The sequence below is a fragment of the Macrosteles quadrilineatus genome, unplaced genomic scaffold, assembly GCF_028750875.1.
Source record: "Macrosteles quadrilineatus isolate MER2022 unplaced genomic scaffold, UCM_ALF_1.0 Scaffold_3__2_contigs__length_128488019, whole genome shotgun sequence".
NCBI classification, from domain to species: Eukaryota; Metazoa; Arthropoda; class Insecta; order Hemiptera; family Cicadellidae; genus Macrosteles; species Macrosteles quadrilineatus.
The window spans coordinates 91,908,986-91,926,784 of NW_026542596.1; the positions used below are offsets into that span (position 1 = coordinate 91,908,986).

At 36.1% G+C, this 17,799-nt stretch overlaps 1 protein-coding gene across 3 annotated transcripts in view; it reads left to right on the plus strand.

Moving 5' to 3' along the window:
- Positions 1-1,006: 1,006 nt before the first annotated feature.
- LOC128988998 (histone deacetylase 6-like) overlaps positions 1,007-17,799 on the plus strand; it is a 30,960-nt gene continuing 14,167 nt past the window's right edge. Inside the window, exons 1-14 of one of the 3 annotated variants that reach the window (XM_054410848.1) lie at positions 1,007-1,115; positions 3,736-3,915; positions 6,955-7,074; positions 7,922-8,052; positions 9,090-9,273; positions 10,113-10,210; positions 10,994-11,167; positions 12,285-12,477; positions 12,883-12,942; positions 13,554-13,643; positions 14,076-14,182; positions 15,794-16,032; positions 16,686-16,767; positions 17,221-17,308. In XM_054410848.1, the coding sequence (XP_054266823.1) occupies positions 3,853-3,915; positions 6,955-7,074; positions 7,922-8,052; positions 9,090-9,273; positions 10,113-10,210; positions 10,994-11,167; positions 12,285-12,477; positions 12,883-12,942; positions 13,554-13,643; positions 14,076-14,182; positions 15,794-16,032; positions 16,686-16,767; positions 17,221-17,308 (1,629 nt within the window). In that variant the 5' untranslated portion in view covers positions 1,007-1,115; positions 3,736-3,852. Of the gene's footprint in view, positions 1,116-1,260; positions 1,293-3,735; positions 3,916-6,954; positions 7,075-7,471; positions 7,567-7,921; positions 8,053-9,089; positions 9,274-10,112; positions 10,211-10,993; positions 11,168-12,284; positions 12,478-12,882; positions 12,943-13,553; positions 13,644-14,075; positions 14,183-15,793; positions 16,033-16,685; positions 16,768-17,220; positions 17,309-17,799 lie in introns of those variants that run through there. The other 2 variants (XM_054410847.1, XM_054410849.1) reach the window with 2 other exon arrangements.

Consider the following 17,799-nt stretch of genomic DNA (forward strand, 5'->3'; position numbering starts at 1 on the left):
GTCCGGCGTGATCTTGGAGACCGTCATGGTGGAAGGAAAAAACATAGGTGTGCTATTCCCACATATTCTGACGTCACTCGGATTGCAAACAAAAGATCACCTGATTGTAACTGTCAAATTAGTATGTACTGTATTTGTTTTGATTTGATTGTTATTGTTTTTATAATAATAAAAACAATAACAACTAAATCAAAACAAATACATATACTAATTTGACAGTTACAATCAGGTGATCTTTTGTTTGCAATCCGAGTGACGTCAGAATATGTGGGAATAGCACACCTATGTTTTTTCCTTCCACCATGGGAGACCGTAGCTTACGAATGTATACATATAAATACATCACTTTTTAACTTTATAAAAAATGAGGTATAATACTTTTTTTTTACTTTCAACAATGTTTGAGTATTTTTTTCTTTTCAATATTATTTTTCCCGGTCCAGGAACTAAACAACAAAAGTATTCAGACAAGTTTTTGTTATATTATCGAATGTCCCAAATAAATGCTTTTTCGGCGTTCTTGCCATAGTTGGTAGCGTTTCGGATGAGGTCTCGGGTTCGAGACCAACCCGGGACATTAGCTTTTTATCAACGATTTTTGCTTAGAATGTGAATACTTCTTTACTGTACATCTTTTGTTAAAATATGATGCATTTATAATTTTACTTATGAACAGAACTTTTTTTTTAATATTGAACCTTTATTCAATTTTTATCTTCTTATATCTTTGTTATAGTTTCAGCAAGTTTGGTTGGTTAGGTTATGTTATGACAGTTTAATTTTAAAAATTTAAAATTTATTTTATAATAAAAAAATGGTATAATCAAAAAGTTAATTTTATAAAAAAAATTTAATTTAAAATTGTTTCAACTTAGCGGTTCCAGCGGAGAACGCTGCTGACACTACAAGATATGTTAGCCTTAATCCCTCCCGTGTGCCCCACCGAACTGGAGACTGGAGACTGGACTGGAGTCAGCAGGAGTGGAGTGGACAGTGGTAGTGGTTCGGTTGTGTTGAGGTCATGTTTATGTTTTTAGTGTAGGTTGTTGTGTGGGATTTTTACTCAACTGAATAATGTTTTCCTCATTACTACAAATGTTGGGAAATTGAGGCATGTAAGTTAAGCATAACAATGATTCAATACCCTTTTTCTGAAAAACTCTCAAAGTTAAATTGACTAGACCTAGATTGGACCTAACTTCTTGATTCTTGATTCTTGATTCTTGATTCTTGATTCTTGATCCTAGGCCTACACAGTACACATGCCTTATTGGGAAACAAGTAGAGCAAAGGTTAGCCTTGTTCAAGTACTCTAGCAGGATGCATGAAATTATTTTTCTACAGTAGGTCTCATGGTAAAACCTGGAACCGATTTACTTTTTTGTTTTGAGATCCTTAGAGGCCAAAAACACCATCCGTTCAAATTCTTATATATAATGTCAACTGAGAGCTATCTTTCAGTATCAGGACTACAGTTTTCCATCTCGCTAACATGGGGTAAACCAGTCGACAACAGAAGGGTAAAATTGAAAGTTTTTCAGACTTTCAAAACACTCATATTTTGCTTAGGCTAAAGGGCTGCACTTTACTTTACGTCCTACACTCATTCGAATGAAAATATCGATCGATACATCTATTATTTGATAAGTTACCTAGGCTATATTGTTTGATCAGTCAGGTAAGGTTAACCTAACTAACCAAACGATATAGGCTATCAAATGAAACAATCGAATAATCAATTTTTTTTTCATTCAAATGAGTGTAGGATGTAAAGTGCAGCTGGCTAAAGCATTCCAGATTTAACCTGCTCAGGGAAATTTAAGTAAAAAAGTCTGGTGTAAATAGAAAAAAAAACATTTCAAATGCATCTCTTCCATAGTGATAAGACCATTCAATTCATTCCAATCTGTGTTTAGAAGGTCCTGTTTGAAATTATCAAGGCCCTTACATCATTTAGATTTCTGAAACTTCTCTTATAGCCTAACTATTTTGCCATAGAGGTACAGTATTTAAAGTGAGTTCAGGACTAACCGAACCTTGGGTCGTCTTCACTATTACCGTCTTGTGATCAGCAACTACAGTAGAGGGAAGCTCCATGGTGCACAGGCTTGGGTCACAATCAGAAGCAACACTGTCCAGGCAGTACTTGACCCTGGTGGGCAGTCGATTAAACAAGTACATCCCTTGGCTGCGTAGTACATCCGTGAACCTGTTATTCTCACTACGTCCAGATTTAGTTTGATGTTAAAATCACCACCAAGATAGGCCTATTCAGAAATGCAAGGCATTTATCTGAGAGAGTCATAAATAGGGAGAAATCACCACAAGGTGAACGGTAAACAGATCCACCAGTATCAAATAGTCCAACAGAATTACCCCAGAGAGTCCAATCACTTTTTCTATACGAAAGTCCTTAAGATTGACTACTTTATACTTTTAAGTCAACATGAAGGTACACTGCCGATCCCCCACAAGTATAAACTGATATATGAGAAGCATCAGCCAAACCTTGGTCTTCAATAGTTAAAAACTGTGAGATTCATCTTCATTCATCCAATGTTCAGACAAACACAGTACATCAGGCCTAACCTCACTACACGGGACATATAAGAGGTTTATTTTAGTCCTTACACATTGGACATTTACGTAACACAAACGTAGGCCTAGGTCCACAGGTACAGTTGTTAGGAGGGAAGACAACTGAGGAGTAGGAGTTAAGTAGTTCCTGGGGATATTCAGCATAGGCCTACAAATATCCACTAGATTTTCGATAAAATTTCTTTCGAAAGGAATAGTTTCCAACCATAATGCCCTCTAAGGCCAAATGTCAGGGTATAGAATTGCCTCTTTATTATCCAAAGGAACAGCAGCTTTAAATGATATAGTCAGGAAACTTCACTGGGACTTTCTCGCATAGTATGTTTTCACCATCACAATAGGCCTGGATATGATTCTTAACAGTATTTACAGCAGCATTGACATACACTCTTGTTATAAATAACCAGGCTTTGTTTGAAACTGGATCAGACGTCAGTTTAGCAGATTTGTCGGTTCTTTTCACCGCTCAACATAGATTCAGAACTGCAAGATTTATTTTTCCTCTTCTTGCCGTCATATGTTACCCACTCATTATCGAAGATTTAATTAGGCTACCTTTGTTTCTTGGGTGCAATACGCGATCTGAATATTTATCACTCAAAACCGGGTTCAAATTTTCTCGATTTTTTGCAGCTGCGGGGAAAAAAATGTTGGGAAGTTGCCAAGGTCTCATCTGTTACAGTGTCGAGTATAACAGAGTCATCACTATCTCAAGGAAAGCTAGGTTGAGGAAAGGCTCTTTTGTAGATTTATTTTATTAATTACACGGTAAACACAATTTTACAATAAGTCCATTAATGGGGGAAGCGGAATTCTACCCCCAGAAATTTACCACCATGAATCAAATCAAATCAAACCTGTCGGCTTAGTTTCTTTCATGTTTACTTGTCACAAACATCCATCCATCCATATCCAAACTTTCTCACTTATATCAGTAGGATTGTTATAAAGACACCTACTGTACCTACAAGAATGGCCTGATATTGTTATCTCAAGTTAATTCTTACCAAAGTAGGCCATTGACAAAACTTCTCACAAGATAAAACAGAATGTAAACAACTAATATTTAGTTTGAAGATATAAATAGGTTTGTCATAAACCGGATGTACCTATTTTATAACCGTGTCTATTTTACAGGATTGTTGTGATATCAGCATTGATGACTTCATACGTGTGACAGATAAAAAAATTAATTAAGTATAATGTGAGTTTCAAACTTAATTTTGTAATAAAATATACATTCTTTACCTAAAAATGAGCAAAACCCAAAAGAAATCTGATGCAAAATCTTCTAGAAGATCTCCAAGGCTCAATCAGGTGAGGTTTTTAATATTTTTATTAAAATAACACAAGTAACCTGAATAATTTATCTGATACATGGATGGATTTAAATAATGTCTAAAAACTAGTTTATATATTTATACTTAAATACTGTGTACTAGCAATTCCTTTTAAACATGAGAACTTATAAGGTTAATATGGGAATCTCCAGAGCCACTGGGGCGGAGTCCGAAAGGATCATTGAGAAAATAGTATGTCAATATGTTAAGTTAATCGGGAACTTAGGCTAAGCTATCATAATACCAAATTTCAGCTCAATCCGACCAGTAGTTAATGTGTGATTGAACTTCAAACAAAAAAAACAAACAGGGAGTTCATCTTCCTACTACTGGATATTGAAGATTTAAATAATAAAATAAACTGTTATCTTGTTCCGTATCCTTTTTCTTCTTGCGACGACTGGTTTCGTGACGACAGTCACATCCAGGGGTGCCCAGAGGGGGGTACTGTGGCGCGTTTGCGCCCCAGGAATTTTTGGGGTGGGACTTATTTTGAGATTTTTGGGGGGGGGGATATTTTTTGCCAGCTGTCATGAATGTATAATTTTGTATAAGCAGCCCGAAAAGTGTTTCTAAGTAGCTCACTATCACCCCCAACAACATTTTGCCGTTCGTAATTAAGATAGCTTCTAAGAATGGTAAAAACGGACCTTGCCAGACAATCCTTAATATGCCAGTGTCGAGTTTTATTTGCTACATATGTTTTGGTGGTTCTTTAACTCCACCATCGTCAGGATTTAAAAAAGATCCACTTCTGGAGGTGTCGTCAGAATACGACAAAAATTTAATACAAAACACGAAACTATTACAGATAGGCCTGTCAATTCGTACATTGCCGTCGGCAGGACTGGAAGTAAGTAAACTGAATCAGGTTCAGGTTATGACGGACCGACGTGGTCTCTGGATTGTCGTCTGCGTTTTCAACAGCTGATATTGGACTATTGTAGTGACTGAGAAGAGTATTGAAAATATAATGGGATTCAGTGTTTTCACTAAAAAATGTTGTGCTGTCAATAGTTTTATGTATATTTCAAACTCCTCAAAGTATTTAATAAATTTCCTTTTCTGCAGTAATGTAGAATGTCGAGACCATATAAATTGGTTATTATTGTCATTAATTTTGAATGGAAAAATCAATCATGAATCCCATTATATTTTCAACACTCTCCTGCGTCACTAGAATTAGTCCAATTTCAGCTTTTGATAACACAAACATCAATCCAGAGACCACGTCTTTCCGTCATTACCTGATTCAGTTTACTTCCAGTCCTGCCCGCGGCAATATATACACGCGTGAATTGATATGCCTATCTGTTATCTTTTCGTGTTTTGTGTACAAACGGATTGTCTGACAAGATGCGTTTCTACCATTATTAGTCATAAAAGGCAATCAAAATGAATAAATTATAAGATTACTTCGTCACAAAAACCTTTTGTACTGGTGGCAATTATTAAGAGATACTGTGGGTATTTTGCCCGGTGATTTTTGTAGAAGGCAGCCTGGGAGTGGCGAGCAACAAGTCTGTCTTATTTCGTGACTCTGCCTATAATTTTGAAACAATATACTTTTTGCCAAAGTAATGCACTTAAAGCTGTTTGAATTCTTAAGCCCTGTAAAAATTAACGCCACCTAATATATTGTACAGTTACAGTACTGTGTTGGAGTAGAGTAATTCACCGAGTAGGCCTATATTGTTGTACGTTTTTTGAAGACGTTGTCTATTGCAATACTGAGCACACATATATTGGCTGACAATACAGATTCTGAATTATAAATGGAAAAACTTCTAATTCGTCCATTAGTTAGATTTATATTGATGTATATGACGTTTCATATTAAACATTTTATTTTGATTATCAGCAAGTTTGTTTTTCGTACCTCAAGTTTACTAAATACTTTAAATGCTTGTTTTATGAGGCAAAGGGAAAATTGTCAGATAAATTGGTGAGGGGAGGGTAGGTTTAAATAGACGGCAGCATAAATTGGAGGGGGGACTACTCCTTTGGCTTGGGGGGGGGATTGCGCCTCTGGGTTTGGGGGGGATGGGCACCTCTGGTCACATCATCAGGTCAATCCTCGTAGAACGACTTGTTATAAATAAATACATAGGTAGATAAAGTTTTTACCGAACACAGAACCAAAATACATTTTATTTAAAAAGTATTTACAAACAGAAACCATCGCGTTGCGTGCACGCTTACGTCGAGCCGGCCGCGACTATGTAAACCATGAAATATTACTCAATGTGGATAATAAAACACTGTTCATTTTGTATAGTACTTATTTACTTCCCTTAAGTTTCATCACGATCAGATGGTTGTTTGGTAACGCATAGAGGACGAACATTGGATTTCATAAATTTACATAACAACGACCAAAGCAGAGAGACTTTTTTAGACAAAGATATAGTGTAGAGGCATATCCATCTTGACAAATAAAAAATTGGATTCTTAGTTTGTTTAAATACGGTACCGGTATGAAAATAAGTTGTTTAAAATTTTGAGCTTTTTAGGGACTTATGTCCCTATATGCCCCTAGTTATATTTATAAAAAATGTAAACATTGTAGTTCCAAAAGTCTGACATTGGACCCCTTAAAACCCTCTGGGGCGGAGCCCTTTTGACGTATCTGCACCAAACTTCACACAAACTATCCTTGAATAATGCTTAATAATGCCTGAAAGTTTCATTACAATCTGTAAAGCAGTTTCGGAGTCCATAGAGTAAATACCAACTATATATACATACATACTTCCTCTTTTATCGATATAGATTCTATTATGTACGTAATTGAATCTGAATCATGATAATACTGGACAATTTTAAGGAATATTTCAGTGAAAATCTAACCTGGTCATGAAAATTAGCTTAGTGTGCAGGTTTGCTTCGGGAAGGGTATTTTGTTCTTTTTTACTCATTATCATTCTATGGATTAAAAAAATTAGAAGACTCGTAGATTTATCCAATAATGGTACCAAGGTATCTCAAAACTTGTCAATAAATTGAACTGTTTTAGGTCGGCAGTACTGTACCAGCCCCTGTAGGAAAGCTAAACTCAAAACTCCAAGATATAAAAGAAAACTACAGAAACCAGAAGAAGAATGAAACTTTTGGTGTCGAAGATGTCTACGAAAAGGTACATAAATTTATATAAAATTTAGTGTGCACAATTTAAAGTAAACAAAACTTAATGGATTATTAATTGTTAAGTAACTTGTTGGATTAGAACCTTAAAATATTTTTTTGTTTTCTTATTTAGAATATATAACAGAGTTTCTTGTCTCTTTATCTCAAAACTTAACTTCAATCAAATAATGAAACAGAAGAATATTAATAGATTCCGCAATTTAAAAGATGACCTCTCAGCTGATTTCAATAGCATGCACATGTGTGTGTTCTACTTTAATGGGAACAGAACCACTTGTTAGATAAGTGCTATCTTGAGTTGAATACAAAGGTATTTAAACAGTTAATTGGGAACAATGTACGGTTCAACTATTTAGTGCACTGAGAACCTGTTTGTTACATATGGCATTTTTGTACCTAGAAATACCATTGTAAAATTTTTTCCTAGTTTTGGGACAAAAGAAGGTTTATTTGTATTAGTATGTCTGATTTTTATGATGAGGTAAGTTGTGCATTAGCCCTTACATTTTCCTATGTAAACTTTTTATTAAATTCTTGTTTTACTGCTTATCCTACCAAACTTTTTAATAGATTGGTTTAGTTAATGAATTTGTAATTGTAAACTGAATTGATATTATAGTCCTCTGTTGAATTTTTAACCGATGTATTAGTATAACCATTGACTATTGTATTAATAGTCAAAGGTATAACTTAAGATCTGCAAAATCTCATGTGTTATTTTTTCCTACAGGTTTGTTTACTTTAATTTTTTATATTACAAGGCAAATGCATTTTTGATTGTATTTAATAATGTTTTAAAATGGTGATTCTTTTAAAATCGTTGACTTGTGTTGTAGGCACAGAGTGCTAGAGACATGCGGCGGGGGATGACAGGGCTGGTGTATGACACTCGGATGGTCAATCATCACTGTCTCTGGGACTCTGCTCATCAGGAGTGTCCAGACAGATTCAGCAAGACTTTAGACAGGTAGCCTAAAGTATATAATACACACTAGAATTTATTGGTGATTTCATTTTTGTATAACAATTAAGCAAAATGCAATACCCTCCTCAAATAACTGTTCTACGAAGGTGGTGGATATTGTTATGTCCCACCTTCACATGATGGGAAGCAAGGCTCTAGCTCGAAACAGTTTTACACTCTGCTCCAAGCCAAGCCTAGAGGGTTGCGGCATTATCACATAGTTAAAATGAATCGGTGATTAGCGGGATTTGAATACAAAACTCAGGAACCAAAGCCCCTCACTAAGCCAGCTCGCTCCCCACGAATATGAGGCATGGGAAGTAAAACACTTTAATGGTCCAAGTACTTTGACGTATGAAATTGCTTTTGTGTTAACATGATGAGTAGAAAAAGCATGCTGGCATCAGACTGGGAATTCTGGGAAAGCCGGACACTATGCATGAATTTTGTGTGCCAGGAATTATGTGGGAATTAAGAAATTTCGCCAAGAAAACCTAAAGTTAGTTTGTGAAAAATTAATTTTAAATTACGATTTTTAATTAATCTAGAAAATTGTCCCATGGTCATCAACAAGTGAGAACATAGTTTGTGGTCACAGCAACATTAATGTCTGCGGACACAGCAAAATTGTTAACGGCTTCTTTCGGTCATGGTAATATCTAGAACAGATTCTGAGGTAACAGCAAAATCATTAACATCTTCCGCGGTCACGGTGACCATCGTCCCTCACGATCGCCACGAAACTGTGAACATCACTCGCGATCATGACAAAATCATCAATTTTTGATTGTTTATCTTCCCAAACATTTGATACTTGACCTGAGCTTGACTCGATAATCATTTTCAGAACGAACCGATCCCTCTGGCCAAGTGTTGGCCCAACTCTAATCAAAACTATCGGAAACCCGCAAGGTAAACTGGTTTTTTCAGGATTTTTGGTCACCCTGAAACAGGATTATATTAGTCATAATTATATCTCTGAATAATCCACAGAATAAAAAGGGTTGGTATGAAAGATGTTTTGTAATGTGGTGTAACAGGTGTGTAGAGCTGGGACTGGTGGAGAGATGTCAGATAGTGCAGGGGCGGGAGGCCACGGAGACTGAGCTGTTGACAGTTCACTCCCAGCAACATATTGATAGGTTGAAGCAGACCGATGGTTGTCAGGACCTGCAGCAAATGGAGCAGCTTGCCTCTGGGTTTGATGCTGTCTACATTCATCCGGTGAGGATAAACAGTATCTTGGATAAAAGCCTCAAAGTCGAATGGGTTTTGATCGAGCTAAATTATATCTCTTCTCCCCACTCCAGCTGGTTTGACCATTGACACCTGTTCAGTATCTTGTTTATAATTGATTTCCTTTATAATAATTTGGAATAAAATGACAACACAGTATGTTTTCTAAAGTCCATAGTAGAAGTGAAGTTTATTTACAACAAATAAATAAACATAGCAAACACATGACATACAATATCATACATGACAGCTGCTATAAACTTAAGACCAAGAAGGCAATGAGGAACAAGATTACACAGTAGAGTTACGGTATCTGTTCTCATTAGATCTTGTGTCGATTGTAAAAATACTGTGGTGCTTCAGTACAAAATCAAGTTTAACATATTTATTTGATTCAAGCTATAGTTCGGCCGCTTCGAAAGCGACCTCCTCCAGCATTGGTTTAGCATTAGCGTGCAGGTTGTTTTCTAAGCGGCCAAACTATAGTCCATCACCGAAACGTGGACCTCTACAACGGCAATGAATGCATGTGCGCACACAAATTTTCAATGGAAATAAATAGTCAAAAGAAATTTTGAAAGTTTTCAACAATGGTGTTTTTAGATTGTCCTTTCTTTTGGAAAAGGGAAGAAAACAATGACTATGAATCTATAGGCTATCTCTTTAATTGTGATTATCAATTGGACGATCGTTTATCTTTTAGTTTTGTTCATTACATAAAGGATCAATCTATTCCAATACCTTTTATATCGATTTCAGTATGGAGTATTGATACAGTTGTATGGCTTAACTTATTGCAGGCATTGATTGTACTTTTCATTCCACAGGAGACGTACAAGTTGGCCTTGTTATCTGCCGGCTGTACAATACAACTGGTGCATGAGGTGTGTTGTGGCAATGTCCACAACGGGATGGCTATTGTGAGGTAAGTAGCCTGATAGGCTGTAAACTTATCTAGTAGGCCTACCTGTGAAGAGACACTACAATATAAAGTACACATTATAATGACACAACAGTATAGTAGTTACACACCTTTCTTAAAGTTAAATAGTAAAAAATTAACAAGTGATTTTACTACTGCTCCTATAAAAATGTTAAATTGTTGTTTACTATTGGTCAAATAAATGAGAAAATACTCATATTTGGGTATTTTTCTTTAGGGTTTTAACAAACAATTATAGTTAAAGAGCCCTTCTATCAAGTATAGGGGTATTTTCTCGGTAGCCGGTAGTTCAATTCAATGAGTCAGCAACGCATCCTGGGGAGTGTATTTTAAGCTGGACATAAATTCGGAGTGAGATAGGTAACTTATGTAGCTTGCCACTGACTAATATCAGCAGTTTCTCTGTCCAGGACCTTATTAATGATTATAGCTGGATTCAGTTTTGAACCGACGAAAAGATACTGAAATTTCCCAGGATTGAACTGGCAATCTTCTGACTGTCAGGCAAGCACTTTGACCATTCAATGTGAAGGTTGATGGATTAATCTTGAGCGGGATCAATTCGGGACCCAGATACCATTGTGTTAGTGATCTAAAAAGGTTAATGTTGGATACCAATAACATCAGGTTTTGGACTGTTACCTTATACATAATTTTGAAAATGCCAACAGTTTTATAAAATTCAAATAAATATTATGGATGAGAAATATCACATAACAACCCGACTAGTGTAGAGGAGTAAGGTAACACAGTTGTCTGTGGCAGGCCCCCCGGACACCACGCAATGCACAGCGACTTCTGCGGCTACTGCTTTTTCAACAACGTGGCAGTGGCAGCGAGACACGCCTTGGACCACCTCGGTATGCGCAGGATACTCATAGTGGACTGGGACGTTCATCACGGACAGGCCACCCAGCAGATGTTCTACAATGACCCGAGGTACTTTGGTAGATTACTGAATAACTGCTACTGGGTGTCTAATGATCATCTTAGTCACTGAAAATTTACTGTTATCAATTATCATCAATTATTTAAGATAAGGACGCCACTATGTGCGTATTTTAACCCAAATATGAGTGAAGGATGAGTGTAGGATGAGTGGCGCGATCTTGTAGTCTTGTTAGTGACTAAGGCCACAGAAAACGTACTACTATAACCCAGAATGCCAACCGCATGGTAAAAAGCATTAAGCGGTTTGAGAGAGCTTTGCCTGTCAATCGGTAGGCAGCGCCACCAGCGTTGCTATGCTATTGCATGGCAAAGCTGGTGGCGCTGCCTACGGATTGACAGGCAAAGCTCTCTTAAACCGCTTAATGCTTTTTACCATGCGGTTGGCATTCTGGGTTATAGTAGTACGTTTTCTGTGCTAAGGCCGACATGTTCCTTAGACACGCCCATACAGCTAATGGCAACTAAGGGACCTACAGTTTATAGTGGAATCCGAACCAAATTTTTTCCTTGTAATTTACGAATTGGTCTAATTATCAGGATAGTACTGCGGATAGTCGTAGTACTCACTAGTGTGGACGTTAATCCACACCAGGGAGCATCGCATCCACAGTGTATCCCTATAAATATCCACAATCCGTGACCTCCTAGTAGCTGGATTACAGGACGACGCCATCCGTCCCAGTCTGTTGGGTCATAAAAATAAAATTATTCCAAAGTTATAGAAAAATATGTGATGATGATCTTCCTTCCTAACTTAAGCCTTCCTTGGTTGAAAATGCTGCCAGTGGCAGTAACATATTATGTTTGTAAAGTATTTGCGTTTCCTATGCCAGGATGGACTCCTTCCTAGTCGGACCATTCTAACAATCTCCAAAACCTAGGCTCTATTGGTGTATATTACATCATTATATGTCAGGTCCAGGTGTAGATATCTTACCTCTTCGCCTAATCAGGATCATTGTTGGAACCTCAGTAGATATCTGGCCTCACCGACAATACATCTCAACTCTGTTCTGTATGCTGCAGCTAGAAGTGAGGACTCAAACATATTGATGTAGTTATTGATACCCAATGTAATTTTAATCTAGAACCTTTGTTACTGCAGAGTGGTCTACTTCTCCATACATCGTTATGAGCACGGTGAGTTCTGGCCCAACTTGCGAGAGTCAGAGTTTGACTTTGTGGGAGAAGGCGCAGGTGGGGGATTCAACTTCAACCTCCCTCTCAATAAGACTGGTATGGGAGACAACGACTACATGGCCATCTTCCATCAGGTCCTGCTACCCATGGCTGCCGAGGTTGGTAACTGAGTAAGCGAATCAACTCTCTTTTATACAAGACTTGAGTGAACTTTAATACTATCTTAGTCTTTCTTACTATCTTAGTCTATGCATACAAGAAATGCCTGGTACTGTAACTTAACATGTCTTGTAATCTTGAATTCAACTAAACTTTTGCTTCAAAAAAATTGTAGGTTTAAAAAACAAATTTGTTATTAATTTAAAGAGTTACCTTGATACATTATTCCATTTAGGCCAATAAAAAAGTTCTGTTGTACAGTCATCATCAATATTGCAAGAGTATTTTTTGAGCTTGATTATTTTATTTTTAAGCTTTCCAGTGATAACTATTGAGCAATAATGTTACTTTTTTTAAATATTTATAGTAGTATTTAATTTTTGCAATGATTATTGTTTGTTCAGTTTCAGCCAGAACTCATAATTGTGTCTGCTGGCTACGATGCTGCCTTAGGATGCCCTGAGGTAATTTGTTTACTTATTGGGGGTGTTAAACAACTTTGTCAAGAAATAAAAACATGAATAAAGAAGAATATGTAAATGTCCGATGGCAAAGTTGTATCAGTATAAATGGTATAACTACTTTAATTATAGAATATTCTGAACTATACCAGTCAAAAAATGTCATTTGTAATAATTAATAATACTGTAGAACCTCGATAAAAAGACCCTCAATAACAAGTCATTCTTGATAACAAGTCTTATTTTATAATCCCTATGAGAGTCTTGTTATCAAGGTTCTACTGTACTATTTTGATTTGTTTGTTTACAAGGCTATGTACAATGCAAGAGTGTGAGTCGTGTGCAAAGGCCATCCAAACATCTTATCTCATTATAGGCCTAGAAATGTATATCAAACCAACATTTGCGAGTAAATTTTGTTATCAAACTTAATAACTCAATGAGCCAACGTGATCCTAGGCATGGTGTATCTAATGTGTAAACTTCTATTATTATAAAACAATTAGAATAAATAAAAAACTCAATAAAGTGACCAGAGATGTGCTTAGTTTGCAGGTATACTGCAGTGGAGGCTTTTGTATTTGAAATCTATAACCACTGTGTTTTGCTTTCAGGGGGAAATGTCTGTTACTCCGGCTTGCTACGCTCACTTGGTGTCCTCACTGATGGGTTTGGCATCTGGAAAAGTTGCTGTCATATTAGAGGTGATTTTAACAATTCATATACGAGTAACTCTAACATATATTCAAGCAATCAAGGTCGTTAATTATACAACTGAAAGTTGGTTGATGACCGATTGACTGTTTTTGTTAAACAGGACACTTTGTTAGATAGTTTCTACACTACAACTGGTTTCTGGCCTGTATTGATAATTTATTAGGCAATATAAGCTCCATGAATTTTGATCAGCCAATGTCTGATCGAGGTTCAACGTTTATCTTGCAACCGTGTGTGTTTCCCAGATGACTGTGTTGCTACAGGGCATGCCCTCAGAATATAATATAGCCACTAAATTTGTTTAAAAGTTTTTTGGAAGAAAAATACGTTTTCAGCCTGGGAAAAGAAATCTACCTTGAAACTTATCTAGCTACACAAACAGCCTAGTTTGTCTTTAGCGTTGTGTTTACATGTTGCAGGGAGGCTACTGTGTCAGATCCCTAGCGGAAGGTGCCGCACTGACGTTGAGGGCTCTGCTGGGAGACCCGTGCCCCAACCTCCCCCCTCTCTCACCTCCCTCCAACAGGTGACGTACAATCAACACAACAAACAGACAAACCTTTTAGTAACATGGCAATATAATAGCCAATTTTGCAAATGTGTTGAATATTTGAAATACCACTGAATATTTTACTTTTGAAGAAATAATTCAACGGGTTTGTTACATAGATTGTAGATTGATACATATTTTATATCATTACTCAATTACAAGGAAATATCAACTTTACCAAATCACCACTTAACTACAGTAAATACGTGAGTAACCGAGTGGTTATAGTTAAATAAATGCTGAGCCAGTATTAAATATAAACAGATTAGAGCCTGAATTAGTGAAAATGTTGGTGTTGATAAATTAATAATACAAAACTATTAGACATATTGTTGTTTCTAGGGATGGTCAAGTCTCGAAATTTCGGGAAATTTTCGGGAAATTTTAAATCTCGTTACACGAGACGAGATTTCTTTTTGGCCGAGATTTTTATCAAGACGAGAATAAAAAAAAAAAAAAAAAAAAAATTAAAAACACCTGCAGAAAGTCAATGCAATACCCGCAATACAGGAGCGTGTTGTAGTTGCGTTTCCTTTGCGAAGGTGTTCTTATTTAATTAATTCTTTAAATGTAAATATTACTTTATTTAATAATATTACTTTAATAACATTTGAGAAGTTTTGTTAAGTGTAAGCAGTGTGAGGAATGTTTTATTACTATAAAAAGTCAAAACAAGTAACTATTTTATAAAAATTAATATTGCTTTTATTTTATGATTTATTTTATTTTAGGATAAGTTGAACTCTATCCTAACTGATATCACTATGTTTCCTAATCGTAGGCATTTTTAATAAGTTAGGCGTGATTAATAAAAAAATGTTATGCTGATGTTTTTTACTTCATGTTGACATACTAGATGTTGTTAACTATTATGTGATGTTTTTTAATAAAAGATTGTAAATATTCTTGCTTATTATCATTATTTTTGTATTTAAACAGTCATCTAACAATGTTACAAAATCAGGTAAAAATTTTGAACGTGCATTTCCCGTTGTGTATGAGAAGGGAAATCCCGTCTCGAAATTTTATGAGAAATAAAAAATCTCGTCTCGTCTCGTCTCGAACTAAAAATCCAATCTCGTCCATCCCTAGTTGTTTCCAATACCTATCATATATTACAGTTTTTGAAAAACAATATTTCATAATATTATTATTTGTGAATAAAACCTTGTGTTGTATTGTAACTTTGAGTTTAAAAGTAAGACAGTTAGTTGTGACAAAGCCTATTGAGAGGATTGAGGTTTGGTTATGTTGCCTAACCTACTCTTGCTTCGAAATATAATTACCTCATCATAAAGCACATTTTAAAATTGCATGTTTAGTACGTTTTTGCAAAAGCAGAGAGACAAATTCTATTTAACTAGTATTTAAAGGGGAAAAACAAAAAAAAACGAAAACCGATTTGTTAAAAACCGAAACCGAAACTGAACCGATAAAATCAATAACTAACCCATCACTAATTAGAACAGAAACAGAGCCGAAGGACACAAGGCAAGATGGTCTTCAAACCATCTCTGATCTTAGCTATTCAACCAAAAAGAAGGTAATTCTTACTCTCTGATCTCATTTGCGTTGTTTGTCCAACAGTGTCCAAGACAGTATCCTGAACTGTGTGTACAGTCACCGCGCCTACTGGAGATGTTTTCAGTGGCAGGCGAGCTACTGTGCTAGAGACAGGGGTGAGAGTGAGACGCAACATTGGCCGCAGGTGGTGTGGAAGTACACAGGTGTTCGTACTGATGTGTACCCCACCCGCAACACGTGTCCGGTACAATCCCAAGCTTTCAAGGATGAGATCAACAACAAGCTGGACCGACTACTTGCAGGTCTGTTGTGTTATAAACTCTAGTCCTCTGTACCATGTGCCCTCGAGTTTGAGGGGTATAGAATTGAGAGCCACGTCTATTCAAGTGTTTGTAGGGTAATAGAAACAATGCGTTCAGAGATTAAGAAAGGGAAAGGAGGCAGAGAGGAAAAGTATTTGCCTAACCTAACAAGGAAATTGGCTCATAACTGCCAGGCATATTCATATTACATCCAGAGTTCATCTTTTGAAAATTGGTAAGGGTCCCTAAAATTCATTTCCCTGTCAGCAATATTAGCGTTGTTAAGTCCCAGGGTACTAAAGAAACAATTACCCACCCTTACTCCAACACCTTCTATCTAACGCAACTCTTAAAAGATAAATTCTAAAATTTGTGTGGCCCCTTCTATGTTCCTTTGGCCCTTGCCATGTTAAAAACTAGATATAATACATTGTTTTCACTTTGTGTTTTCTAGGAATATAAAAAAAAACTTTTTTAAGAACACAAAAGTAGGCACATACACTCAGGCTTGTTTGTGCATGAAAACAAGTTGCAACACTGGCTCGTCTTTTTATTACTTCAGTAAAAAAGTATTCACATGTTTATTACCATTCTGGTTGTCCCTGACTGTAATTTATTGTGTTGTACATTGGTCTTGGTCTTTTCTGTTTCAGAAACCAAACTTCTTAAGACAAAACACAATGTTTGTTTTGTTTATGATCCACTAATGATGGAACACAAGAACTTCAGAGATCCGTAAGTTGATATCATTTTCATTCAGTGGTACAATCGATGACTGTATGAGTAAGCTTAAAAATATATGTACAATAACTCTAACAACTTAAGATATTTAGACTGTTTAACTATTTAATGAGTTTGTTGCTGGTGTTGCTGGAGGACCTCTCACTAAAGAATATTTTTTTTATTTTCAAACTATATTTAAGAAAATGCAGTATATTCAAACAAAATACTGATGGTTTTTTTGTTGTTGTTTTGTTGAATTTCTTGACGTGATCCAGCCCAATCCTGTATAGAGGTGGGAATGAGAAGGAGAGGAGGGGAGGAGGAAATGGAGAGGATGGACAAGAGGGGTCATAGATTTCAGGTTCATTAGTTAGTGACTTCTAACTTCTTATCACAAACATTCTAAATTCCTAAAATCAACACCATGACTGGAAGAAATTTTAATTTCACATTTGATGATTCCAGGGGTCATCCTGAGAGGCCAAGCCGTATTCAGAAGATTTATGAAAAGCATTTAGAATATAAACTCCTGGATCGACTACACATACTGCAAGTAAATATAATTTATTCATATACATTAGTTATGTTGGTTGTTAGTGAAAGTTTGTAGTCGTTGTATCCAGAGGTGCCCATCCCTCCCAAACCCAGTGGCGCATTCCCCCCCAATTTATGCTGCCCTCTATTTCAACCTACCCTCCCCCTCCAATTTACCTGGCAATTTCCCCTTTACCACATAAAACGAGCATTTCAAGTATTTAGTAAACTTGAGGTAAAAAAAAAAAAAACTTGCTGGATAAACAAAATTAAAAGTTTAATAGGAAACATCATTTAACAATACAAACTTAGGCCTATATATAATTAATGGACGAATTATTATTTTTTTTCAATTTACAATTAAAATCTGTATTGTCAGCCAACACCTGCTCAGTATTAAAATAGACAACGTCTTCAAAACGTTCAACAATATAGGTGAATTACTCTACTCCAACACAGTACTGTTACTGTACAATATATTTAGGTGGTGTAAATTTTTATAGGGCTTAA